Genomic DNA, 26,126 nt, shown 5'->3' on the forward strand with positions numbered 1-26,126 from the left:
TGTGTGTGTGCTAATTCTTGAGGCTTTGAGTTTTTGTAAAAATCACGAATTGAATAGAATAAATTACTACTTTAAAACATTGCCTGTACCGTTAATGGTGTGTTTATGATATATAGGGGGGATAGGCAACTTTAATGATGGAGGGGACCACAAATTATCATCCATCCTAACTAGATGCATGATTTAAAAACAAAAAGCCATTATAAATATGGACAAAGTATGTTTTTTGTAACGAATATGCATCACGACCTTAATTTATTTCATCCTGGGATGTAAGCGTATGGCACAAATGACAAAATGAGCCAAATGCCGATTTTTTTACCCCCCCCCCCAACCCTACCCACACCCCTGTGCAAAGGACTTGTGTTTTTTTCCCGTGGCAAAAATAAACAAAAAGCTCAACAGCAAACATACATTATGTGTAAGAACTCGTTTTGTCCATTTTTTTCCACCAGAATCAACTCACTGGAAGTTTTTAATATTTTACTACTTAGCTAATGTCTCTGCGTCCTCACAATCACATTCAAAATTCTCAAATGTTTTTTTTTTATTAATAGCATAAATATTTACATTGAGTGGAAAAAAGACAAACTCATAAAAATGGGTTGAGAAATGATCAAGTTAAGACTTCATTTGAATGTCCATGTTTTCCCTAGGATGGGAGCGTTGCCCCTGCCAACATGGCTACCTCGTAGGCATATCCCTTAGCCAGGCTCCTATGGCGCATATGCATATCCGTGTCACAGGAGTTGTTTGTCTTCCGTGCACAAAATATGTCCATGCATATCAAACAGTCAACAGTTCTTGTGAAGAATAAATAAATAAATGAAAATCAACCAATAAAACGCCCGCTCTTTCTACTGGGATGCATTTCAACGTGTCATGCTGAATTTTTTTCCCTCCAAGAAGAACATTCATCATTATTAACCATCATGGTCCTTGTAGTTCATTGTGTTTCTTAATTGAGTTTCGAGTTAAGTTAATGTTGCATGTTGTGAACAAAAAAAACAGGTAATTGTGACTAGCGTGCAATACGGTAACATCCTGGTGTGTACATCGACAAGTACATTGCGCCTCGGCGGATCACAAACGAACGAATCACTTTTCAATATCTCAGTACAGCAGTTCACTGAACGAATCACTCAGTTCACTTAAGTCCCTCCTTTTCCTGCACACCGCCACCGGATGCTGGCTTGTTGGTCATTCACCGAAGTGAGCGGCATCGCTGGTGAGTCACAAATCAGTCCCGCCCCCACCTGCACGCTGGCTGGTCGTTATTGCTCATTATTAATATTCAGAAGTGAGTGACAGATAGGTTCAACGGTTCCGTTTCCGCTCCGAGGCGACTCAAAAAGAACGACTCAATTCACAAACTGATTCTGTGCAGTCTGTGCACCAAAAAGATTCGTTAAGGAATGGAACAACACTATCGCGGGGTAACAAAAACTTCAAAGTGATCACGGATGGCGCAAGAAGTATGTTATAATGTTCAAAAAATGTATCAAGGTAGCAGTGGGTCATACCTGATATATAAAGGCAATTTCCATTTCTTGCAATGGAAGCATTTATTATCGTTTTTAAAACGAGATCTGTATCTTTGACTTAATTGCTAAACCTGACATTTCATTTTTTTAAAATGCACTCCCGCTACCCTTGTGAGGATAAGCGGCTTGGAAAATGGCCCGGACTAAAGGTTTGATGATGGTGACCGTTTGACCCCAGAACAAATTATTTATACAGTCGTTAATATCTGCTGTGAAGAAAACGGATCAAAAACCAACGTTCTGGAAAGGGTAATGCAAACATTTCTGCCTCACCCGATCACGATCTTACATAAACACTTCGATTTACACGGACCTGCTGTTTAATTCCAAAGAGTCGTGCCGAGGTTATGTACACACGCAAAGGAATAGAATCAATCAGGCAGGAAGTAGAGAACGTAAACTGCTTTTGTCACACCGGGAAGTTGAGGTTACTCACGGATCAGGTTCGCGTGAAAGGACGAGCCCGCCGACACTTCGGTCTGAACAAGACTCGGCTCTGGTTTACTTTGTGCTCGAGATGTTATCCAGAACCGAGGCTTTGTTTTCCATTCCAAATAGACGGGTTGCTGTTCACGGAGTCACTTCTAGCAAAAACAATTATGGGAAGTCAAAACTCACTCCTCTTAATCCACTTAATGCGGGACATTAACAAAATACAATGACAGCCAGTAGAAGAGAAAATTTAAATAAAAAAAAATATATATATATATATATTTTTTTTAATTGAGATAATTATTAGGCGATTTGCACATCTGAAGAACTAAAAAATTCCAGACTTGTATTTGCAAATTTGGGAATTTTAATTTAAACATTTAAGGCAACTATACGATAAATTTAAGACTTTTAAATCTCAAATTGGTGGCACGGTGGTTGGCAACCAATCACAGCGCCGCATGTCATCAAGAACACATTGAAACAAACAACCATTCGCACTCCCAATCACACTTAGGGGCAATTCAGGTCTCCAATGAATGCATGTTTTTGGGGTGTGGGAGGAGACTGGAGTGCCCAGAAAAAACCCACGCAGGCGCGGATGTAAACGCCACACAAGCGGGGCCGGGATTTGAACCCCGCCCCTCAGAAGTGTAAGGCCAATGCTCTTAACTAGTTGTTCCGCCGTGCACCCCTTTAAATACCCAAATCTGAATATTTCAAAATGTAACACTTTTTCGACCTACATTTAAGACGTTCCATGATCTTGAATTAAGAATTTTTAAAACTTAAATGATGGAAATAGTAAGACTACAATTGAAGGTTTTTAAGATGTTAATATGTTCCTAAGACCTACATTTATTCATTTTGGGAACTACATTTATGGCCATGTTTTTTTTCTTCTTTTTACATTTATTTTGAAAGAGAGATTGCAGATGGCAGCATAAATTGATGCTTATATGCTCTTTTGTACATTCAACAAAATGAAACGCTGAGTCTATCAGAGTTCAAACATAGTGGAGTGCATTAATAATTTTTTTTTTTTTTTTTTTTTCAAATGGGACTTTAGTACCTTGTGTTCGCAGCGTCTGTGGTGATTGTGCTCCCCCGTACAAGAAGAAACCGGTAGAGGGTGGTACGGTTCCTCAGTTTGCGGCTCCGGTTGCTGGGATCCGGAACGCTGCCCGCCTGAAGGAAGCCCCCTCTGGCCCTGCTGGTAGAGCGGCACCCACAGGGTCTGCGTTTGGGGTCCGCTGCGATGGAGGTAGCGCGACCCGAGGCCAATGTGGTGAGTGACAGCGGAACGTCTCGGTCTGTCTGGGTGGGGCCGCCGGACCCTTCCGGAATCCTGCCGTGGAGCTCTTCCATAGCCATACCTGCCAGGGATGATGGGGATGATCCTCCTGAAGACATTTGGTAGGCAGAGGTGGTGGGATCAGGGTCAGCATGTCCTTCTCTGTTGGGCTGAGAACACTAAGAAGCACTGACCTATATTTACAATCCAAGATCTAACATTTGCTCAATGAAATTGTATTAATTTACGCTTTTCCCTCTTGGCTTCACCAATTTCAGTACGTGAGCGTGGATGTTCGATTTTTCATCTAGTCAGATTTTAGCCTCACGTCAGCCTAATCTCCACAGGGCCTTCCGAGTCAGTAGTGCAGGGCCACGTAACTTAGCACTGTCCCTCTTAGTTTACCCAATCAGATTTCGGATTCATCCTCCTAAGCCCGGCGTGTACACCCTTGAAGACAGCAGCAATTCCCATCGATTGATTGACTGGCCAGAGCAAACCTTAACCTTAAGTTTAACGGGTAAAATACTCCTGGTGCAATCTGCACACAGAAGAAACTATGAAACTGTTCCTAGTTTTTGGGTCAAGTCCCGGAATGGAAATGTGCCAGCAAAGTCCTCTTCAAAAGCAAACCCCCCCCCCCCCCAAAAGTCAGTGTGATTTGTTTAAACAGGACGTTTTGTCAATCCCAAAGCTGCCAAGCACTGGCGGAGTTCTGGACTCTCTTTAAAGATGAGCTTTGTACACAACCAAAAGAGGTGGAAGGGCAGGGCTCCCGCGGCCCACCGCAACGGCCCCACAGAGTCACTTTCAGACCAGACGGCTTGCTGTAAAGCATAGATGTAAGTAAATAAAAGAGCAGAGCACCACTATTATAAGGGAAAACGGCTGTTGTTTGTTTCTTGACAGTCTGGCGGATGCAAAATTTGGCATTTAGGAAGTGCCTGAGTCTTTAAGACTCAGGACGTTGCTCAGAAACCAGGCCGGTTAGGTTCATTGGACTCTTAGGTCATTCACTGACAGTCCACAATGTTAACATGGATATTTGAATTCAACAGCTGCCGGTGGCAGTGAACTCTTAACTGCATTAGTGTGTTCAATGAAAAAAAAAAAAGGTAAATAATCATCTTGTTCGAAACCAAATTTTCTTTCATGGTTACAAAACGTCACGCATCACGACGTGAGGTTGAAAACAGTCTCTAATGTTTACGTTTCAATGAAGACACGTTCCTAAATCGTGTACATTAGGTTCGCTTAAGACCAAACTGTGAAGTCTTTAGCTTTGATTGTCTCCGTTGTGAAAGAATAGTATCTTAACTGTCCTTAATGCTAACCAAAACCTGTACGTTTGATTTGACAAGACGATAAATTGTCTGTGCCGTTAGACTCATCAAAGACTTTGATGTCGCCACAAAATGAGTACCTGCTTCCACCAGATGGGGTACGCTCGCCCTCATGACCACTGCCATCCCGATGGACAGAAACCGAAGGCCTCAAGGCTGAGATGACATGGCCTGGACGCAGGGGAGGGTAGACCCTCAGACACGGTCTACTCTGCTCTTGTACTCCACCTCCACATGTCAGGGAGCAGGCCGACCAGGGCCCCCAGGATCCCCAGGCCGCCTCGAAGTCCTGCAGGGACCCCGTCCTCTGGGGCGCCTGGATGACAAAAACAAAGAGAGCTCATCAGATGGAGCTTTTTTTAGAAGATGAACTCATCAAAGAGGTGCAGTCCAAGTTTGAAGTCATGCCTGCTGGAAGTCTCTACTGGCTTTCAGCCCTTCTCAGTTTTGGCTGTCTCCCTTCGCCAGAGACATTTACGAGGGAACTTTGTGATTGAGAAGCCTGCAGCAGGACTTGGAAAGATGCAGTGCCAGGTCAGGAGGCTTTATTACGGATCATCATAGAAATTATTTTCTTTAAATAATCGCCATTCACCGGAGTTTTACACTATGGAATGTTTGAAGGGTTGGCAGTGCACCATTTGCCCGTCAGTCATTAAGTGGGAGGTGGGGCGGTTCCCGCAATCATCTCAAGTGCTTGAAGAAATGTGTGTCAGGTTCAAGACTTGTCATTTTGCCATAAGGGAATTTGTTTGCAGTTGGGATTCTTGAGGATTTGCATTTACCTGGGATGCTTACAAGATCACTCATTTTAGTTTGATGAAGACTTGCAATTGTCTGACATTGAGGAAAACAGGTACAGGGCCGTAGATCAGTTTCAAGACTTTTGTGACGATTGTGAAATGAAGTGTGAATATAAGGCTCACTGAAGACTGATTCTGAAAACATACAGCACCAATATAAAGTTTTGACGCATTTGACTCGAAAGTCACTTGTATGTTCTGCTTCACTGTCAAACGTCAATTTGTGTAAAACATTCAGAGCTGAAATTTCTTAATCAGTGGTTATAAAATGTACTTGTTGAACACTTGTAATGTTCTTTCATGTTTATGAAACAAGCATTGTAGTTCACTTTCTTTGAGCTGTTGGCAAAAGAAGACATGTTGTTGTTTGAAGATTTCTTAATGTCTTTGAAGTTACAGCCAAAATATCGTGAAGACTTGCACCATTGTCTTTGATGTTAACAAAAACAGTCAAGAGCGGTTCAAGACTACAATCTTTTTTGTCAATTAAAATGCATGAATGGGGTGAAATGCCAACTTGCCACCTTTGAGACTTGGAAAAAACTTGCATGAGGTCGTTTGAAGGATGTTTACAAAAGACATAATTAAGGCTGTTTTTCTTTGATGTTCATGAAAACACTTGATAGGTTCATTGAAGACTAAATTGTTGTTGAAGTTTTGAATATGTATGTAGGTTTTTCATCTTTAAAAAAAAGTGTGTTTCTTAATTTCTCTGAGGACCTGTCTTTGATCTTTACAAAAACATCTAGTTGATTGTTGTTGCTGTTTAGGTGAAAAATGTGCATGCAGGTACGCTTTGTTGAAGATGTGCATTCATCTCAAAAGTCTTGATACACATGTGCCGTTTAGGAATGTTAAATCATTCAAGGAAAGTAAAGAAGCGTTCGGCATTTTCAGAGCTCCCAGTTTCTCCCCGAGCCACTGATGTTGATGTTTGTTGCCAGGGTAACACGTTCGCACCTGAGCTCCTTGGGAACGTTCCCACTAACCTTTCCACACTTTTCGGGAAGCAGGAAAGAGGAGAGTCGTCTGACTCGGAGGCATTTGCAGAACAAAGACGCCATTATGATGATGTGCGCAGCTCCGGTGCCAGAACTGCGTCACGAGGTGCGCGTGTACGTGTGCGTGGATGGCACGTGTCTGGACTTGGGCCGGACTCGGGCCCTGCTCACCTTTCTGTGCTCCGTGACGTGTTGACACCTCGCAGCCTCCAAGCAAACCAAAAACTGCACCAGGTCCCTTCAGAGCGATCCAGGAGGAAGGATGAGTTTCCGGCAAACAACATACCGCATCGGCGGTGTTTCTTTTTCTTTTTTTTTTTGATGTTGAAAACATTTACCGAACAAGCCACGCGTAGACTCGTCGCATTCTCGCAGGATGACGAGCGCACGCTAATCGGAAACGACAAATTAAATGTGCTCAAACATTGAATTCACATCAAGTTTCATAATAAATGCAATGACATCAAAGGGGAAATGGAATAAGAGCCGACCAGCGCTCAACAAATTACAAGCTGGGTTGATGGAGATATTTGCATCCAAATGTATTAAATGGCATTTGTACAACTTGAATTTAATGTTGAAATAAGGATGTTTACTTAGATTGCACTTTTGGAAGAGTCCAACTGTAAATATTGATGAGTATATGGTTCAATGCTTCGGAAAACACTCAAGACTTGTAATTGTGCTAATTATGAAAATGTGTCCGTTAAAAAAGACATAACTGCAAGCGCAATTGTACTGAAGATTCATTAAAGACTCGTAAATGTATTTGCTGTTTAAGTCTACATAAACTTTAGCTTCACTGAACAATTTTTTTTTCCGACAAAACACAGGTTAAGTTCATTCATCTATCCATCCATTTTCTTCACCACTTATCCTCACAAGGGTCACAGGAGTGCTGGAGGCTATCCCAGCTGTCAACTGAGGCGGGGTACACCCTGAACTGGTTGCCAGCCAATCGCAGGGCACATGGAGACAGACAGCAGTCACACTCACAATCACACTTAAGGGCAATTTAGAGTGTCCAATTAATGTTTCATGTTTTTGGAATGTGGCAGGAAACCGGAGCACCCGGAGGAAACCCATGCAGGCACGGGAACAACATGCAAAGTCCGCACAAGCAGGTCCAGGATTGAACCCGAGTCCTCAGAACTGTTAGGCCAACGCTTTACCAGCTGAACCACCGTGCCGCCTAGGTTAAGTTCATTGGAGGCTTAAACGTGGAACATGAACTAAAAAAAAAAAAAAAAAAGGCTCTTATTTTCTGAACATACTGAAAACATCATTGCCTTTGATGTTTATGAGTGCCTGTAAGTATTTGACATTTGAGTTGAGTTGTCGCAGTTGCACAAATTGGCCGATCCGTTAATTGCCAATAAAGTGACTGTGTCATTCTTGACCGCATGCGAGGGCATCGCATGATCTTTTTTTTTTCCAATTCTGCTACTGCGGTTCTTTGTTGTCGCACAATAATATACATTTAAGGGTAGTTTTTTAATTGTAATAAATACTCTGTAGCTGTATGGAGAAAGTCAAGTTTTAAAAAAGAAAGTGTACACGCGTAACTTACTTCTATTATATTATACATCCATCCTACATTTTGTGATGAAGACAAGGTACAGTAGAATGTTAATACACTAACATGAGAGTAAATGAAAAAAAATATATTGAAAAGTATGCTCTTGCGAAATGTATTTTTAATCTCATTCATCTTTTCCTGTATAGATAAAGGTAAAACTGACTTACCTGCGTGTTCCTGATATACTTGCACACTTTTAGAGCAACATCTTCCAGTCTTCAGCCTCCATGGACGCGCTCCTTTGCTCACCTTCAACATTCAATCCGTTTTTTTTCTCCCCAAGACTTTCCCGTCCACCACCTGGCAAATCGTGTGAAGCAAACATTCTGGACCCCAAAGAGTCACGTCCAAAAAAGGCAGAGGAGTTCCGCAGATTCGGCAAAAGTCATCTTGCTGGGCTCGGCTGGCTGTGCCTTCTTTATCAAACATGGAAGAGGCTGAATGTGAATGACTGGTGCATGAGACACGCGCCGAAAAATAAATAAATAAATTAATGGAAATATTATTTAGCGCCCCCTGCTGGAATATAACATAATGCTAACTTGAAGTCTTCTGGATGCTGTGATTTGCACTTTTGGACGCGCTAGTTGGACACTTCATTAGGTACACCTGTACACGGTTAATTACACTAGCGGCATCTTCAAACAACAGATGCAGAAGAAATTAAAAAAAATGAAAAAAATAATGAAATGTTAATAAAATATATTTTAACTTGTTTTTTTAAAGTTGCTTCGGAAAATGTATTATTATCTATGACAATTATGCATCCTTGGAGGCACAGTTAACACATTTGTCTTGAATCCGGCCTGTCATGTATACTTGGGATGTATTATAATATTGTATTTTTTTTTTACTTTTCAAATGTAATCAAATTAAATAAACTCCGCCTCAAGCTATCATCAATACCACTCTGCTAACGTTAAGTAAATAAATGCATGGAGCAAACAGTTTTGAGCATAAAACACAATAAGGTGCACAAATGAGCATTGATAGAGAATCTTTTAATACTAAGTGCAATACGATAGAGAAATCCAGTATTTTTTAAAACAGTCTCTTTTTATTTCGTTGCCTCTCTGTCTTCTATCAGGCAGGACGTGTGGGAGATTAACATATGAGGTTTAAGACACGGCAGAGGTCATTCAAAACAGATTGTGGTCATTTCAAAGCTGTCCAAAACTACATTCAATTAACAAGTGGTCCATGTGGCGAAGGTGCTTGAGAAAACGTCCAGACGTGACCGTGCGTGCATGTGTTCGGTTACTGATCAAGATGGCCCACCGGGACCCGTCCTCGTTCACTTGGACAGCTTAGCAAGGCTGGCTTGGCGAAAGGCCGCTCGGTCGCTCATCTCCAGGACGCAGTCGCGCACCATCTCGGAGAACATGGCGGGCCAGAGGCGGTGCAGGACCTCGCCCTTAACGTTGGTCTCGGACGCCCGGCGCACCAGGTCCTGGAGGTAGAGGTCCACTGTGGCGGCGCGCTGCGACGCCTCCGTGGTGCCTTCCTGTGACGTAGAACATAATTTTGACTTTCTTATTTTATTCCTCTCAAAGAGAGCTGAGCAGGGGTTCTCGACTGTTATCACCCTGGTATGCACTTTTACAGTCGAGTCAAAGTGCAGTGTTCAAAGTGCATTTGAACACCTTAGGAAGAAAGTAGAGATGAACACGACACCTGCATGTATAGATATGAATATTTCCGAAAGATATCTTTTTAGGAAGGTGTAAAATCAATAGTTTGCAGCAATGGGACGTAAATTAGTACTACTGTACTTCAGTGGATTTTTTTTCAGGTATCAGTACTTTACTTCTGCTCCTCTGATTGGTTACCTCCCGGTAAAAGACCCGCGTGTGAGACCAGATGTTTGTTACGGCGACAGCGTTGTCTCACGAGTCGGAATGCAAGGCTTCACTAGTGACATAGATATGCTTGAGAAATTCAAATGACCTGATTTCAGCCCTCTCCGCAGAAAAATGACTTGAACTTAGACTTAGATTTAAATCTATGTTTAATGAGGTACTACAGCAATACTGTTGCATCTAAATACTAGAAAAAGTTGGTGTGGCAAAATGTCCTATTGACCAACCAACTGACTCCTTTGCTGTCTTAATGAACATTAAACAGCACCACAATACTGCATGCGATAAATGTTGCCCACTCGACATCCATTTCAGCCTTGACATCCTAGAAGGGGAATCCTCCCTCAGGTCTGTGGTCCTTTGCCAAGGTTTTTTTTTTTTTTTTCAACAAATGAGGTTAGATAATGGGATGTCGTCAATCACTGATAACCGTGCGCCTGTGAAGCCCTAAAACAGTTTTTTTCCCCCCATAAAGGGCTATCCAAATAAACATGACTCAGAGTTTTTTTTTGTTTTTATTTTGCATGTGCACTTTAAATAAGTAGTGAATAAGAGTGCTTTTGAGATCTCTGATCGTTTTGACTCATTTTTAGCAAATGAAGGGTGCAAACCAATGCAATCCTAACAGTTTTAACAGTCTATTATTTTGCTATTAAAACACCAATGGCATTTTTTTTTAACGTGAGGGTGTTTATACACACCTGGAAGTTCGGCTTACACTGGAAAAATTATATTTTCAAGAGATAAGAAGCAAATTTCACTGCTCTTACAGCTGCAGTTAACACACATTTTTACGTGTCACAACACACCAGAGCCTCTCACTAACCTATGCCAATGTTGTCGTACAGTCATAATCAAAGTGAATAACTGTATATTAAAAAAAAACACTTCTCAGCCCAATGTATACAACAAACCAATAACATCTGAAACTGACTAGACCTCCGTGACGACATATTGTTCCACCATCTATATACACAAAATGTTGCACGCCATTACCATGAATGTGAATTATTATTATTTTTTTTGTCTATATGCCCCCTGTGATTGGTGCCCAAAACGCTCTTGCTCAAAGTCATCTGGAAAAGGCTTCAGCTCACCTGACACAAAAATGAAGACAAGTGCTATAGAAACGGATGGATGGATGGATGGATGGATGGATGGATGGATGGATGGACGGACGGACAGACGGCATGTCCCAATACATCTGCTAACCTCCGGGCTGTCCGTGCTGCCGTCCCGGCTGGGATAGTTGAAGAGCGCTCGGCTAAGGCCTTCGCCCACCAGCTTCCCGTTGTCCCGCAGTTCCTCCGGGCTGAGCCCCGCGCGCCGGCCGCGCCCCTCCAACAGGAACTGCAGCTGCCGCTTCCTTTGGGGGATGAAAGATGAGATGGAGAGAAGCCAGCAAATCAGTGAAAAAAAAAACAATTAAAACTGAAGTCTCAACAACATTTTCCCTTTGGAAATTGCTACGTTATCACACAATTTCTTTTGAGAAACTGAGGAAAATACAATGCGTTGTCTTTAAATTGTGAAAAATTCTCTTTTAACAGATTTGGGAGGTTATGACTGGACACAGATGCGTGGGAAGTTGCACATTAAAAGGCAAACATCTCTGATTGACTGCAGTGAGATTGTCTGGACATGATATACATTTTTCTAGTTTAATTACCAAGGAGGCTACGTTGCTATTTACGGTTCAGCCCGAGTGCACGCTTGAAGACAGCATTAGAGTATGAAAGGGAAAAAAAAAAAAAAGAAGCGGAATGTGTGTATGTGTCACGGTGCCAAGTACCCACCCTGAGTGAGACGCGTCGCCTTAACACCGCCGGCTGCCTGGTGCCAGGCACACACAAATATGAGAATATAAACGCAAGGTAGTCAAGCACGTACATGCCCACGAGGGGTTCCACGTCCTTTGCATACTTGCTGTCAGAGGTGGCAGCTAACAAAGTACATATACTTGGTAGTTGTATTTAAGTAGATTTTTCATCCATCCATTCATCCATTTTGTGAGCCGCTAATCAGGGGTCGCGATATCGTTGGAGCCAATGCCAGCTGTCATCGGGCAGGAGGCGGGGTACACCCTGAACTGGTAGTCAGCCAATGGCAGGTAGATTTTTCATTTATGTGTTTTGCTCACGTCTTTGGTTGTGGAAGAAAGGTTGTGCAAAATGAGTACATGAGATACATTAACTGCAAGAAAAAAACAATTGTAATAACTTTTATGAAAAGAGATTGAAACAAGTGGCGAATAACGACTGCAAGTAATTGACTGCTCCCCTAAAAAGGTATATCAATGAATTTACATACGACAACCACTACCACTACTAGTACTACTACTACTACTACTAATCTTGATTTGATGGCAGGACAGTGCTACCTTTCTAATAGACTGTGCTACTGCCAAACTAACTGAAGTGCCTCCTTTCATTTCAACATAGTTCTTTGGCACCAAGGTTCCACAAGATTGCGCAAAATTAATACTTTCATATTACTCAATAATTTGACCTCAGCACAAAAACAGCAAGTAGGTGAGTTTTTCCGTGACAATCAAAAGCTAGGTTCCTCCCCAAAAAAATCAGCGAAAAATTGACGAAAGCCAAATCACAAACATGTGGGAGAACACTGTCTGTAAATTTCAAAGTCTGTGTATTTTATTTTTATTAGCGTACAAAGTGTAGCTTGAGTACTTCTATTTTTAGCAGAGTGACTTTTGCCACCTGCCGTTGGTGCTAGGTAAGAGTTACTGTCGCGGTTCTGTGTCTGAGCACTTCACCTCGACTCCTCCAGCAGCACGAGGAGGCGGCAGCGCGGCGTCTCGGTGGCAGCCACGTGGCCCAGCGTCCCAAAGACCCGCTCGGCGGCAATGACGTCATTCATGGTGACCTGGCGAGGGACGTGAACACGCACACACACATATACAGACATATATACTAATACAACGGACAGAAACATACACGGTGACATCACATCAAGAGGGAACGCTATATGCTTAACGTTATATTGATCACTTCTACTAGCCAGTGAGCTCCCGTGCAGTATAAGCAAATGTTTTATTTTATTTTTACAATCCCAAAACAGACCAACATCTGAAAAAAAAATAAAGATCCAACAATTAATCAATTAATTTTACAATTAGGTGTGGATTAATCAAGGAATATTTTAGCCGTGGATTGATCATGTAGAGACTTTCAACCTTTCAACAGCAAATATTCACAATTCCTGTTGTCCTCCATCAAAGCTGTTTATTTTTGTGTATTCAATATGCCATTTGCAAACATCTGCTTTTACTTAGAAAAACCATCCATCCATCCATTTTCTGAGCTGCTTATCCTCACAAGCGTTGTGGGAGCGCTGGAGCCTATCTCAGCTGTCATTGGAAAGGAGGCAGGGTACACCCTGAATTGGCCGACAGCCAATCGCAGGGCACGTGGAGACAGACAACAGTCGCACTCACACTCACACCTAGGGGGAATTTTGAGTCTCCAAACAATGTTGCATGTTTTTGGGATGTAGGAGGAAACCGAAGAGTCCGGAGAAAAACAACAAAGGCATGGGCGAAAACATGCAAACTCCACACAGGTGGGGTTGGAATTTGAATCCCGGTCCTCAGAACTGTGAGGCCAACAAATTCAATATGTGATGCACAGGACAGCAGTGCTCCATCCTGTGAGGAAAGGACAGTACAAATTGGACCCATTAGGCGGCCCCATGTGTGGAAGATATACATGGGACCCCCTCCCGCCCGAAACCAGAAAAGGACGAAAACCCTGTAGCAGGGCCCACAGCCCAAGAGGACGAAGAGGCGACCACAGCAGGATGCAGGGAATGGAGAGAAGAGAAAAAAGCAGGCGTGAGGAGTGACAGGGGGTCCTCATCACCCCCACCAGAAGCCAAAGCATAGTACTGGGGCATGCGCCATCTGGCTCTGCCCAAGCACCCACAGAACACCGGCGAGTTCCCATCGCATCATCAATGCTGTCCATTGACCTGGAGGAGCATGGAGGAGAGGAGTTCAGGGAGGGTGGTGTTGAATGCACAGCTGAAGTTCATGAACAGGATCCTCATGTAGGTCATTGAGGTGTTCTAGGATGCAGTGCCGTTCCTTGTAGACAGTCATCCTCAGACCTGGTTACTTAATTGGCAGACTGCAGTGGTTCCAGTAGGGGTCCCGAGGTGGCAAATGTCAGAGCGACAGGTTTAAAGTCATTCGGTTCTGAAATTCCAGTTTTTCTTTGGGACTGAGATGATAGTGGAGTGTCTGAGGGACGATGGGACTTCATACAGTACCAAAGATATATTGAAGATCTGTGTGAAAACTGCCATCTCAAAAGTGGGATGGCAGTCATCATTGTGCTGCTGAGTGGGTGTGGAGTGGAGTGTAAAATGCTTGTCGAGTCTATTGGGTTTTTTGCCCCAAAAATATTTAGTTTTAGGTAAAATAAGGCAAAAAATAATTATTAGAAAAATGAAAAAAATACAACTTTTGGGGGAAATTATTAAATGAAAAATAAACTGCCACCAAAATGTGGTCTTTTCCCATCCTTTTTTTGTCACGCAATTCTGTGTAAACTTTGGACTATAAAATTAAGCATTAAAATGAGATCATATAAAACAAGAGTCTGAAAAAACGTTTATGGTAGATGTTTTTGGCACTCGGAAAATGTAAAACTGATTAGAAGAAGATTTTAAATCGTGTTACTGACAGTGTCAAGCAAAACAAAACAGGAAGGTGAGTACGGGGCAAATCAAATAAAAGTGAACTTGAATCAGATTACTTTTTTTAAAAAAACTTTGTTTTTTTTAATTTCTGCATCACATCGGCTCTCACCAGCGGCAGGATGTACCTAACGTTCCGCCGTGTGCACTGACCTCCTGCCCGTTGATCCGCTGCAGGTTAAAGTGGTGGAGGCGGTAGATGACGAAGGACCGCCACAGTGCCAGGCCCACCACCGGGTTGCCCTGCGGGTGGACGGTCAGCTGATCCAGTCGCCGAACCTGAGCCAGGGCGGCCAGCTGCGGCAGGCGGCTGATGTTGGCTTCCAGGAAGATGAAATGCTGAACATAAAAAGGACATGTTGCATATTCTGTGTTGCATAATTATTCTAAAAAGAATCCTCCGTGCTCACCACCAGATTGGGGAACTTGACCCTGATCCTCGGCAGCATCGGTACAATGGCGTCAAAGTGGATGTAGCGGAAGGCCATGACGGTGACAGCGCCAGCTGTCTGCGCCCCCCAACCCCTCTCCAGCGCGTCCAGGGCTCCGAGGCCGAACAAGCGCAGGGTGTCGCCGTCCAGTTCGGCCAGATGACTCTCAGACAGCGACAAGCTCGTCACGCTCCCTGCCTCCGTGAGCCTGAAACAGAACAAAAAGCACATCAATTTACATTTATTTCAATTCAACATTACAAAGTTTCAACACTAGGAGTTCTGACTGAACCAAAGAAAAAAAATAAAATAGAGACAGCTGTTACAATTCCATTTCAGTTCCATCCCTGGAAACAAGGGGAAAAAAAGCACAACATTTGTCCCCAGCTGCTGTCGTAACAAAAGCTGCACTCAGCAGAAGCGCCCCGGCATACAGGGGTTGGTTAGTTGTGGCCTTTATACGTGAGGCAAAAAAAGTAAGTTAATTGTCCGGAACTGTGGGGGAAAAAATGCATATTTCCTTTAAATTGTTTCATTTTAGAGAAAAATGCAGAATATATCTTCTTGAAAGTCAATTAATTGCTCCCATATATCGTGTACTTGTGAAGAGTATCGCATAATAATAGTAACTTGTGTACAAGTGCGTTCTTGTTTGTGTGTTTCTGTTCACATATTTCAAATAATATGGAATGCAAAAACAACAAGCACACAGAAAACAGCCCACCCAATTGGACTCAGCAGGAAGTCGTAAAGAAGACAGCAGGGAAAGTCCCACTTAGAGCAAGCTAGCGTTGACAGAACATGTCGCTGCTACACTTTGGATGAAAATCAATTAAAGTCTATCATCAACTCACTTAATCCCACTGGAGCTCATCTGGCAACTTAAAGCCTCCCTAAAACGTGTACACAGTATGTGAACACTGTGCTCTTCTAATACTTGCATTAGTGGCGTTACGAGAGCATTACAAAGCGCCATTTGCTATTTAACCATGTTAAAAACCGACACTCATGTCAGATTTAGCCATTAGCCCACTTCCCATAGCTTTGGCGGAATCGTTTTGGTTTTTCATTGCCTTTTTTTCTTTTGCAGTAATGGCAAAGAGGATCTTGTGAAAATTACAATACAGCCAGAAATGAAACTTGGAATGGGATAAAAGTGGTCCAAGATCCTGGCTACTGGTTACAATATGGGAAGAAAAAAGAAAGTAGAGGATTAAAAAAAGACCATGCACACACCATCACAGGCTGAGAAAGTTTGGTTTTCTTTTTGTTTTAAATGATTTAAATATACAATGGTAGACTAATTTGATGTATGACAGCAAAAAAATATTACTTAAAAGTTTTTAAAGGCTTTAAGATGGCCATAGTTTTGACTTTGGATCACATTTTTACTGAATTTTTCTCTGTGTCTTTTCTGCCTTCGAACAGTTGAAAATGTAACAGAAGGTTCTTTGAAAAGGACATCAGGTACTACTTTGCATTTTACTAGAGGGGGGGATACACACAAACCCACCCACAACAGATCCAGATGTCCCTCTGGCTGGGAATGTGTTTCTATTCCAGAGGGCCACGTGGCCGCTGTGGCGCACTTCCTGGGAATTCCCACGCATGTGAGCGGACAATATGAGATGTCGTGCCAGACATCAAACCAGGAGACAATTTCATCCATTATCTGGGGGAGGTATCGCTGTTTGTTTGTTTGTGTGCGTGGGAATGACGAGCTCACCTTTCTAAAAGGCCAATGAATGACACGCTCAGCCTGAGGGGGAAGATCAAATACAACTTTGGGGGCATACAATGGAAGAAAATGTGACACCTGGATCAGCTCACGGGAGAGATTTGTCGTGATTGCCTTTCAGGGCCATTTTGGTCGCATTGACGCGTTTGAAACTCTTTATGATAGTTTGCATGCCTTCTTGTAATTCAACCTCTTTTCACCAGAGCTTACACAACACCATTGATGCGAAAGACTGATTGATCCGTGACTGATGATCTGCAAGTAATTCAAATAGACTTTCATATTTCTAGAATTTAAAAAAAATTATTATTAAAAACTGACAAAATACAAACTGACTGAGATTGGTGGTCAAAGTTTTTCTGAGTTTGACTTTAAGAAGATGCTTTCATATTTGAATAATAATCTTGATAATGCTAAATAAAAACAAAATACAAATAATTAAAACAATCAAATCACAGTGGGTGGGGGCACGATGGATGACTGGTTAAGGCATCTGCCTCACAGTTCTGAGGGCCGGGGTTCAAATTCTTCCCCAGCCTATGTGGAGTTTGCATGTTCTCCCTGTACCTATTTGTGTGGGGTTTTTTTTCCGTTTTCTGTGTACTCCACTTTCCTTCCACATCACCAAAACATGCATGGTAGGTTAGTTGCAAAACACAATTTATTTTGATGCGACTCAAATCAAACAATTTATTTTGATGCGACTCAAATCAAACAGCCTAGCATTTCAGAAATCATCATCATTATTATCATTAAAAAAAAACATAGCAATAAATAAATTATTAATGTTTGTTGTTCAGTCATCAGTCCTATTTAAAAAATTGTATTTCATAAATTCTGCCTGGATATGTAAATTTGTGAGCACAAGTCTACATATATGCAGTCATATATACCCTTTCATATTGGAATTAAAAAGTACAGCTTTTTCATAACTTCCAAAAAGTGAATATGTTTTTTTTTCCCTCACATTCACACCTATGGGCATTTTAGAGTATTCAACTAACCTATCGTGCATGTTTTGGGGATTAAAAAAAGCAACGCAGGCATGGGAGAAACATGCAAATTTCACACAGGCTGAGCCGGATTTGAGCCTGGATCCTCAGAACTGTGATAAAGATGTGCTAACCAGTCGGCCTAGGTGCCGCCTCTGGAATGATTAAAAATGATAAAATGACATGAATTACAATTAAATCATGGGATTTGAAAAAAGTGAAAGCTTGGCTTACTTTGGATCTCGAGGGCTGTTTGGACGGCTGTTGGTGCGCAAACGGCTATCGGGCCCACTTGTCACCCGTTCTGGTCCAAATCCTGGACTGACCCGTCTAATATAGGAAATCAAACAAACTTATTATTTCAGATGAACATGGGGAAACCCAAGTATGTAAATTTTGAATAAAACTATACACAAAGGAGATCTGAGACCTGTTGAGACGTATCAATTCAACATACACGACTTCCTTGGCAACATTTACTACTTCCATCTTAGCCAATGCTTTGGCATTATCTTGTGGCATATTAGGGCGTTACGAGAAAGAACACAAAAATCCACAGAGATTCCGCAAATGTTGGGTTGTTCATCAAATAACTGGGATAGGTTCCAGAGAAAAAACTCAAATAAACTGGGTACATTCGTGAATAAGGAACTATAAAATAGTAGCGGTTCTCTATGTTTCGTACTCCTGCCGCAGACCTACCGTGGCTCGTCCGGCGAAGGCTCCTGAGCCAGGCCATTGGTTTGCGTGGGGCAGTGAGCGGGGCTGTTGTCCGGGCTGACTTCTTCTTTGGCACCGTTTGTTGTTGCTGACGGAGGCAGCAGCTCCATGCAGGCGGCGACAACGCCCTCCCACTGATGTGCCGCATTACGGATGGCAAGACGCCGCTTCTCCTATGCATGACACAAATAGACAGAGAGTTGGCAAGGTTTTAAGTGTCAGTTGCTCCAAGCTTAACCACAAAGGACATTGTGCTGTCTGTTTTATATGTCAGTCAAAAGGTACCAAATAGCTTATGCACATTGTAAAGTCACCTCTGTGACAGCCTTACACTACAGTGCTTCAGATACAGTATTGACAAGCTCCTGTGTGGAATGTACCACTCCCCCACTGACAAGGGGTTTGTGGTTAGAGTAAATCCCAGCGAATCTGTGGCAGTTCTTGACAGTGGCTCCTAAGGGATTAGCTGGCAATGAGTTTACTACGGTTTGGATGGATGGAAGAACGTGGAAAGTTTGATGGATGGAAGATTGGCACGGGGTAATGAAACCTCTTTGCCAGTCTCGTATCCAACACTTGTGGTTAGTTCGTCATCACATCATGTGTAGATGTGGTGAAAACTTTAGCCACACTTAGCCAGCCCTCATCACTGGGAACCAAGATGATAAATCTTTGCGTTGTGGGACCAATTAAAACTACCTAGTCATCAATCAGGATTAAGGCTGATTGACTTGGGAAAATACCAAGGGGTTTTTTGCGTTTTTTTCTTTTCAACAAATGTTGTGATTCTGATTTATTAGCATGCGACTTTTCAGGAGGAACTTTGTAATCTTCAGCATTAGTCACTAATCACAAGAAATGATTTTTTTTTATACTATGACCAACACTATACTGGATATAGCTAAGAAATAATCTCTCCTTAATATAATATTCAGCATATAATAACAAGAATAACAAATTCTTACAAAAAAAAAAAAAAACATCCATCACAGTAAAATGGTGACTTATTGATTTGACTTCAGTCGGCACGGTGGATGACTGGTATGAGTGTGTGCCTCACAGTTCTGAAGACCAGGGTTCAAATTGCAGCCCGTCTGTGCAGAGCTTGCATGTTCTCCCCGTGCGTTTGTGGATTTTCTCCGGGCACTCCGGTTTCCTCCCACATCCCAAAAACATGCAACATTAATTGGACTCCCTAAATTGCCCCTAGGTGTGATTGTGAGTGGGGCTGTTTGTTTCTATGTGCCCTGCGATTAGCTGGCATCCAGTTCAGGGTGTACCACGCCTCCTGCCCCAAGATAGCCAGGATTGGCTCCAGAACTCCCGTGATCTTTGTGAGGATAAGCAGCTCAGAAAGGGATAGATGGCTTTAACTTCATGCTTTGTAAAAAATGTAATTGTGTATAATGCTCGTCAGTCGCAGGAGCACTGGTGTCACTGTCAGCCAAATATAAAGTGGAGTGACACGAATGACACGTTTCATCAACAAGATGTAAGCAAAAAAAGTGGTTCAAATGGTAAACTACGGTATATGGAATGTTAATCTATGCTCTTATTAATTAAACTAATATTATTAGTATTCAGTTATTTGATAATCCACAAGAAGGATCATAAAGATTTACTTTGACGAACCTTAGCATCAGACAACTGTAACAGATTTCAAAAGCACGACAAAGTGGTCTAAATTACTTGGAGAGCATGACTTGCCTTGAGCCTCGAAATGACTCGCTTGTTACGCCTTGGTGTGAGCCAGCGCTGCCACCGCTCGGTATGACAATCAAAGTGGCATTAGGGGCTCGTGTATTGATGAACAAGGCCGCTAGCTAGCTATGAGTACTAATGTGAATTGCAAGTTACATTGACCATCAACTTTTCAAACATACGTCGCGGTAATAAATGTGCGGGCTTCAATTCGGCCACAAGCGACATCATGACTCATCTTCCTGATGTGCCGCTTCCTGCAGCTGGGAAATCCAGTGAGCCGGACTGCTTAGCCTGCAGTGGCATGACAGTAGATTGAATACTTTTACGAAGTGGGGGAAAAAAACTAAACTATTAACCCCGTTCACAAGAAGTAGAATGAGCGCCAACTTAACTTTTATCAGGAGAGATAAACAAATGCATAGAAAAGGATTTGTGGTTGATGCTTGGTAGAAAATTATGGCTGGATGGATGGATGGATGGATAGATGGATGGGCGGGCGGGGTTTGGGTACCCCAACAGAGAGATGGATAGAAAAAGTTTTGGATGGCTGGAGAAATAAGATAGCTGACTAGACACACTGACCCTAGAACATCTTGTTTCTGTTTCTACTGTTTCCTATGGAGATTTTAGTTTTAACTGTATAATACAAAGAGGTACCTTATGAATGGTCTGCTTGTGACTCTCCTTCTTCTTTTCCTCTTCTTTCCGGGCCTGTACACCAGCCATGCGCCGATCTTCGTCCTTTAAAACAATGAATAATAATGGCAGAAAATTCAGGAGTCTTGCTTCCTTGTAACTTGAAAATTATTCAGCAGAGTAAAGAATCACAAAAGGAGATGTTGCTGCTGAGTTGGCTCAGTCAGAATTGGACCACATGCTGCAGGAGGAGAGAGGCTCTGACACCAGCCAGCCATCATCATCAACATCATCACCATTGCAGGATTATCGGTCTTGATTTTCAGTCTGGGATTAACGCAGCCCAGCTGTTGAGGATAGCCGACACACCCAGAATGCAATGCTGCCGAGCTGTGACAGTCTGTGACAGCCTGAGACGACGCTTGTTTTTTTAATGCACGGTGTCAAGGGGGTGGATCTCTGCCAGTGAGGCACTATTACGATATGAGGCTGCTGCCCTGCTTTACAAAAGAAAAATAAAAGCAAGCCTGGAGGCTGTTTTGTGACATTGATCAATATATTATTGATTTCAGAGGAAGCAATTTTGTAACACAAGCAATACTGTCCTTGTTTGGGCAAGTCCCCTGGATACTTTCTGCTGATGTCTCATTTTAGGATGCACGGATTGCCTCCGAGAGTGGCTATGTAGAGATAAGACGCTGTCCACCCACACAATCTTCATTTAAAGTCCCATTTAAGTCTTTTTCCTGTTTTGTTGCTAAAGACATGAAATGTGTTTGTCGATAGGGGCTAAAAACATGTGAATACTGAGAACAGTATAGGACTGAATTGTTGAGATATATCTTAAAACCTTTTCACCATTTCAGATGGCCGGACTTTTGAGGCGGGGCTAAAAACCACCCCTCTGACTGAAGACCAGGGTGTATGCTTTCTGACATGAGTCCCTTCCCCCACTATATAAACATGAAGCCAGAATTGCCAGTACAGCATGCAGTTAGCCATCAAAACTATGCCCATGACTCGAAAAAATGTCTTCCCTGAATTGTAGTGTCATGTGTTATTTGGGCTACAGTGTCTCTGCCATCACCACGCGCATTGCATAGCGAGAACTGCAGTCGCATGCCCTCCTGCCGGATTTTCACCAATTAGAGTAGCCGCCGGAGGTCCAGCATAACGGTGTTAGGGTCATCAGCCTCAGTTGTTGGCTGAGGCATTCGGGAGTGAACAGGAGCTGGGTTATGGGGGTTCATCGCTATGCATCATGCTCCTATGACCGCAATGATGCACTCTTTGGTGACCGCATCAGCAGAAAAGGAGGGGAAATTTCCATGGTGGCAGGGCTGCCTGTCATTACAGTGGGTCTCAGTGGCTGCCACTCTGCAGTCCACGAGATTGTGTGCAATGTGCATCACTGGGAATTCACAAATAACGTGCCTTCTCGAAATACGTGCCTTCTCTTGAGAAGACATGTATTTAATTGACAGCTGAAAGTTCTGGGGGTGGCTGAGTTTTCAGAGCATTCCACGACATCCTCAAAGCACCGGAAAGGTGAGACATTTCAATTCTTGACCTCATTGAAGTCTGATTTCACCTGCAATTTTTTGTTTTAAATCATTCAAATTTGTCCAACTTAACATTACTCTTCTCTGTGGTATGTTAAATTTACAAGACATTTTTTGTGACTTTGGGGAGACTTTAAGAATGCACCGCAAGATCTCTCAATAGAGTTGAGGTCAGTGTATGAATAATTCCCATTAGACCCATAGGAGCTAAAGCCTCCATAGTGTATTGAACTGTAGCACGGGCGGATCAATGCATTTTAATGGATGGATCGATAAGATTTGGGTGGCTAAGATGGATAATAGATAACGATTTGATGGATCCAGTGTTAGGTAAGGTTTGATGGATGATGGCTGGAGGGATAGAAAAGGTTTTGGTGGATGAGTGGATAAGGGATATGCTTTGTGTGGACAAAGGAGATCTCACTGGATGGATGATGGATAAGGTTTGATTGGAAAGATGGACAAGGTTTCAGTGGGTGATGACTGGTTTGGATGTTTTGACGAAAGGACAAGGTTTAATGGATGGATGGATGGAAGGATGGATGGATGGACAGCATTTATGTGGATATTTAGATAAATTATCAGTTGTAACACTTCTCTTAACTATGGCACATTTAGTTTTTGAAGGGACTGGAGGAAAGGAAACGGAGGACGGACCCAAGTGCAGGGAAGCAGGAGGGCAATGCAGGAGTGCCAGTGTCTCTCAAAGGACTTTAGTAAACCAAAAATAAGAAACAAAATATGAGTGAAATAATGGCACAAATATGACGTAACACAGACTGAGACAGTAACACCTGACAATGGCAATGAACCGAACTGAAAAAAAACAGGAAACTAAATACAAACAGACTGAGACACCCGGACAAGACACGAATGACTGGAGCGAGCTGACAGGTCGACAAAAGGTCGAAGGTCGATGAGAAGGTTGATGAGTACAGAAGACACGGAATACAGGAGAACATGAGAACACAACCCAAACCAAAACACAGACTATGACAAATATGATACATTCGTATGGAGAAACTTTAATGGGTATGCCTACTTAAGCTATCAGAATTATCACACCTGTGTGTGAGATAGTGTAGAAATTGGTGATCTAAACAGACAAGAGAAAAAAAAGCTACAGAAACACAAAAACGTTAACGCACATTAAAATTAAATACTACAGGATATGCATGACAAGTTCAAACATAGTGCAAATGGCCAGCAGGTCAAAAGTTTATATGTGTACTGTAGTTACATCATACTGACTACATTTTAGCTCAAACTGGATTGGTTTTTGTGGCATTTGGATCGGATCTCATTCTAATCTGTTTGAAATGGTATCAGTTCAATTTCTGCATTCACATCCGACCAAGCTAACCGTAGCAAGAAGGTAGAAGAAATTACATCTAAATTACAGTGGACTAAAGGGCACTCATGTGAAAAGAGCTCATGTTACATCCCGCCACTGTCCCCTGTTGTGAAGAGAGCAAAAATCATAACGTTTCAGTGTAAACTCTCCTATCCCGCTCACTACTACATAATCACTGCTGCTGGCTACGATTCAACAGAAGCATTTACGTTTGAAGTCAAACATGTATCAACGTGCCGGGGACAAATTCTATCTGGGCTAATCCGATCGTACTGCCACTGATGGCAAACGCACTGCGTATTCACCGAAACTGGACCGGTCTGTGAGGAATTAAATGGGGCCGTATAGGGGTCATGAATTTCAAGTTTTTCACAAATAACTCAATCCAAAACAAAAAATTGAATTGAATTGATTCAGATCTGGACACTCAAAAGCAGGGGAAGAGGTGGGCCAAAAATAGGTACAGTATTCAGTTTCCCAAACTAACAATTTTTGACAGGTTGCATGAATAACGACAAATAAAACTCAGGAACAAAAGAAGAGCCTATTCAAGGAGTATTAGAGAGGCAAACATAAGAGGAAGACGGGAAGTAGTCTCAAGCAAATGAAGGATGAAATATTTAAAGAAAAAGGTCTGAGGATGGAAATTAAGGAAGGAAGGAAGGAAGGAAGGAAGGAAGGAAGGAAGGAAGGAAGGAAAGTCCAAAGAAAGAAGAAATGAGAAAAGTAGGTATGGGGTGGAAGGAATGAGTATAGAAAGAAAGGCAGAAAGGAAGAAGGTAGGGAGCAAGGAAAGCTCTCAGAAAAGAAATAAAATATTGGCAGGTCTGAGTTGAAAAGAAAATGTAAAGAAAGGAAGTTTAAGAACAGTAAAGGGATGATGTAAGGATGCATGAATAACAAGTGGGTCTGAGGGAAGAAAGGCAGAAAAGTAGGTTGAAGTGACAGAAAGAAGGATGTAAGTACGTGTGAAAAACAAGTGGCTCTGAGGGAAGAAAGCCAGAAAGAAAAGGAAATGCGAAGGAAGAGGGTGTCAGGGAGAAAAGATAGCAAGAGAAACCTGGTCACGGGAGAAGGAAGGCAAAAAAGTACATTTAGGCCAAGGAAGGAAAAAGGTAGGGATGCATGGGGGGAAAGCAAGTCTGAAGGAGGGAGGGAAGTTGAAAAGAAGGGGGGGAGGAGGAAGGAAGGAAGGAAGGAAGGAAAGCACTTGTAAATTTAAGCGAAAGAAGGACGTAGGGATGCATGACACACTAGCAGATCAGTTACTTTTTCACAGCACTGTGCATAAATACAACACATAAGCTAATATTCTACAATTCCTCCCATTAAGTACAGACGCTGGACTCCATAAAATGACCTCCACTAAGCCATACATAAAACAAAGTCTGTGATGTCTGTGACGGCTTTTGATGGCGCCGCACAGACATAAAAGACGTGAATGGACTCTGACAGGCCTTTATGAAGGCTTGCTGGCTTGGGCTGCAACGTCTGACAGTTTTATCTCACTGAAGGATGCCTGGATGATGACTTTAGATGACTCAGTGCGCAGTCAGAGCATCTCTAGTACTGCATATACACCACCCTCCAAAGGTATTGGAACGAGGAGGTCAAAGCATATATGGTTGGTGTAGAAGAAATGCATTTGGATTTGACATCAAAACATGAATATGACATGAACAGTTCAACTTGCATTAGCTTTTGTCCCGACAAGCCCAGTTTTTTATACAGTAAAAAAAAAATATGAATGTCGTGAAAAAAATATGATATTCATTTCTAGCACTACATGTACAGTATGACACCCACCTCTACCTGTTAAGTCAACCTACTTCCAATTTACCACCATCATTTCTCACCCACTTTCAATATGTAGTCCAATCACGGCCAAGTGGAAGTGGGAGGTTTTGGACTGGCTAAGCCAGCAGTAAATGGATGTTAACATGTAGAAATTAGCTTTGCATCTGGAGGAAACTGTAAGTGAGGTAATATTGCTGAGGTGAGGAAGGTTATTATATAAAGTACTTGTTTCATTTCAGACAGTGTACCAAACACAAAAAGATCGAGCAAACAAGAGCAACGAGGCTTACCGTGATGCGCTTCATGTCCAGCTGTTGGAGGTGAAGCACACAACGCAGGACAGCCGGCTTGTACCATGTCTCCAGGGCTACAGGGTTCCCATCCAGGGTGAGCTCGGAAAGGGTGAGCGACTCCCCGGAGCAGCCTAGCTGGTGAAGACTACACCAGGACATCAAAAACTAGGTCGGTAAGTTCATGAGAACACGGTAACATTTCCTGCTTTTGTAGGGCCTTTCTGGCAATACGTGAGAAGGAAACAATGTTTTATCATGATACCACAAAACTGATTAAAAAACATGGTTCAATGAATGTGTATGTATGTGCAATATCATATTTATA

At 42.4% G+C, this 26,126-nt stretch overlaps 2 protein-coding genes and 1 long non-coding RNA gene across 8 annotated transcripts in view; 1 reads left to right on the forward strand and 2 right to left on the reverse strand.

Moving 5' to 3' along the window:
- LOC133498183 (thrombospondin type-1 domain-containing protein 4-like) overlaps positions 1–8,436 on the reverse strand; it is a 34,011-nt gene extending 25,575 nt beyond the window's left edge. Inside the window, 5 exon segments of the mRNA XM_061814717.1 lie at positions 3,049–3,379; positions 4,694–4,929; positions 6,589–6,655; positions 6,756–6,807; positions 8,164–8,436. Of these exon segments, the coding sequence (XP_061670701.1) occupies positions 3,049–3,379; positions 4,694–4,929; positions 6,589–6,655; positions 6,756–6,807; positions 8,164–8,254 (777 nt within the window). The 5' untranslated portion in view covers positions 8,255–8,436.
- On the forward strand, positions 980–4,785 carry LOC133498184 (uncharacterized). 3 transcript variants are annotated; one of them, XR_009794223.1, is made up of 3 exons: positions 980–1,228; positions 3,046–3,264; positions 4,656–4,785. It is a non-coding gene; the product is annotated as an uncharacterized LOC133498184 (long non-coding RNA). The 3 variants fall into 3 exon arrangements; XR_009794222.1 differs by lacking the exon at positions 980–1,228 and adding an exon at positions 1,318–1,475; XR_009794224.1 differs by lacking the exon at positions 980–1,228 and adding an exon at positions 1,486–1,793.
- Positions 8,437–9,031: 595 nt separating the features above from the next.
- The window catches only part of LOC133498218 (leucine-rich repeat-containing protein 49), a 38,232-nt gene continuing 21,137 nt past the window's right edge, over positions 9,032–26,126 (reverse strand). For 3 of the 4 annotated variants that reach the window (XM_061814788.1, XM_061814786.1, XM_061814789.1), the window contains exons 10-18: positions 25,799–25,946; positions 20,817–20,900; positions 18,438–18,628; positions 17,970–18,065; positions 14,985–15,213; positions 14,728–14,913; positions 12,632–12,741; positions 11,068–11,221; positions 9,032–9,500 (exon numbers count right to left, since the gene is read on the reverse strand). In XM_061814788.1, coding sequence (XP_061670772.1) covers positions 9,291–9,500; positions 11,068–11,221; positions 12,632–12,741; positions 14,728–14,913; positions 14,985–15,213; positions 17,970–18,065; positions 18,438–18,628; positions 20,817–20,900; positions 25,799–25,946 — 1,408 coding nt within the window. In that variant the 3' untranslated portion in view covers positions 9,032–9,290. Of the gene's footprint in view, positions 9,501–10,952; positions 11,222–12,631; positions 12,742–14,727; positions 14,914–14,984; positions 15,214–17,969; positions 18,066–18,437; positions 18,629–20,816; positions 20,901–25,798; positions 25,947–26,126 lie in introns of all 4 variants that reach the window. The other variant, XM_061814787.1, reaches the window with a different exon arrangement.

The sequence above is a fragment of the Syngnathoides biaculeatus genome, chromosome 3 (genome assembly GCF_019802595.1).
Source record: "Syngnathoides biaculeatus isolate LvHL_M chromosome 3, ASM1980259v1, whole genome shotgun sequence".
NCBI classification, from domain to species: Eukaryota; Metazoa; Chordata; class Actinopteri; order Syngnathiformes; family Syngnathidae; genus Syngnathoides; species Syngnathoides biaculeatus.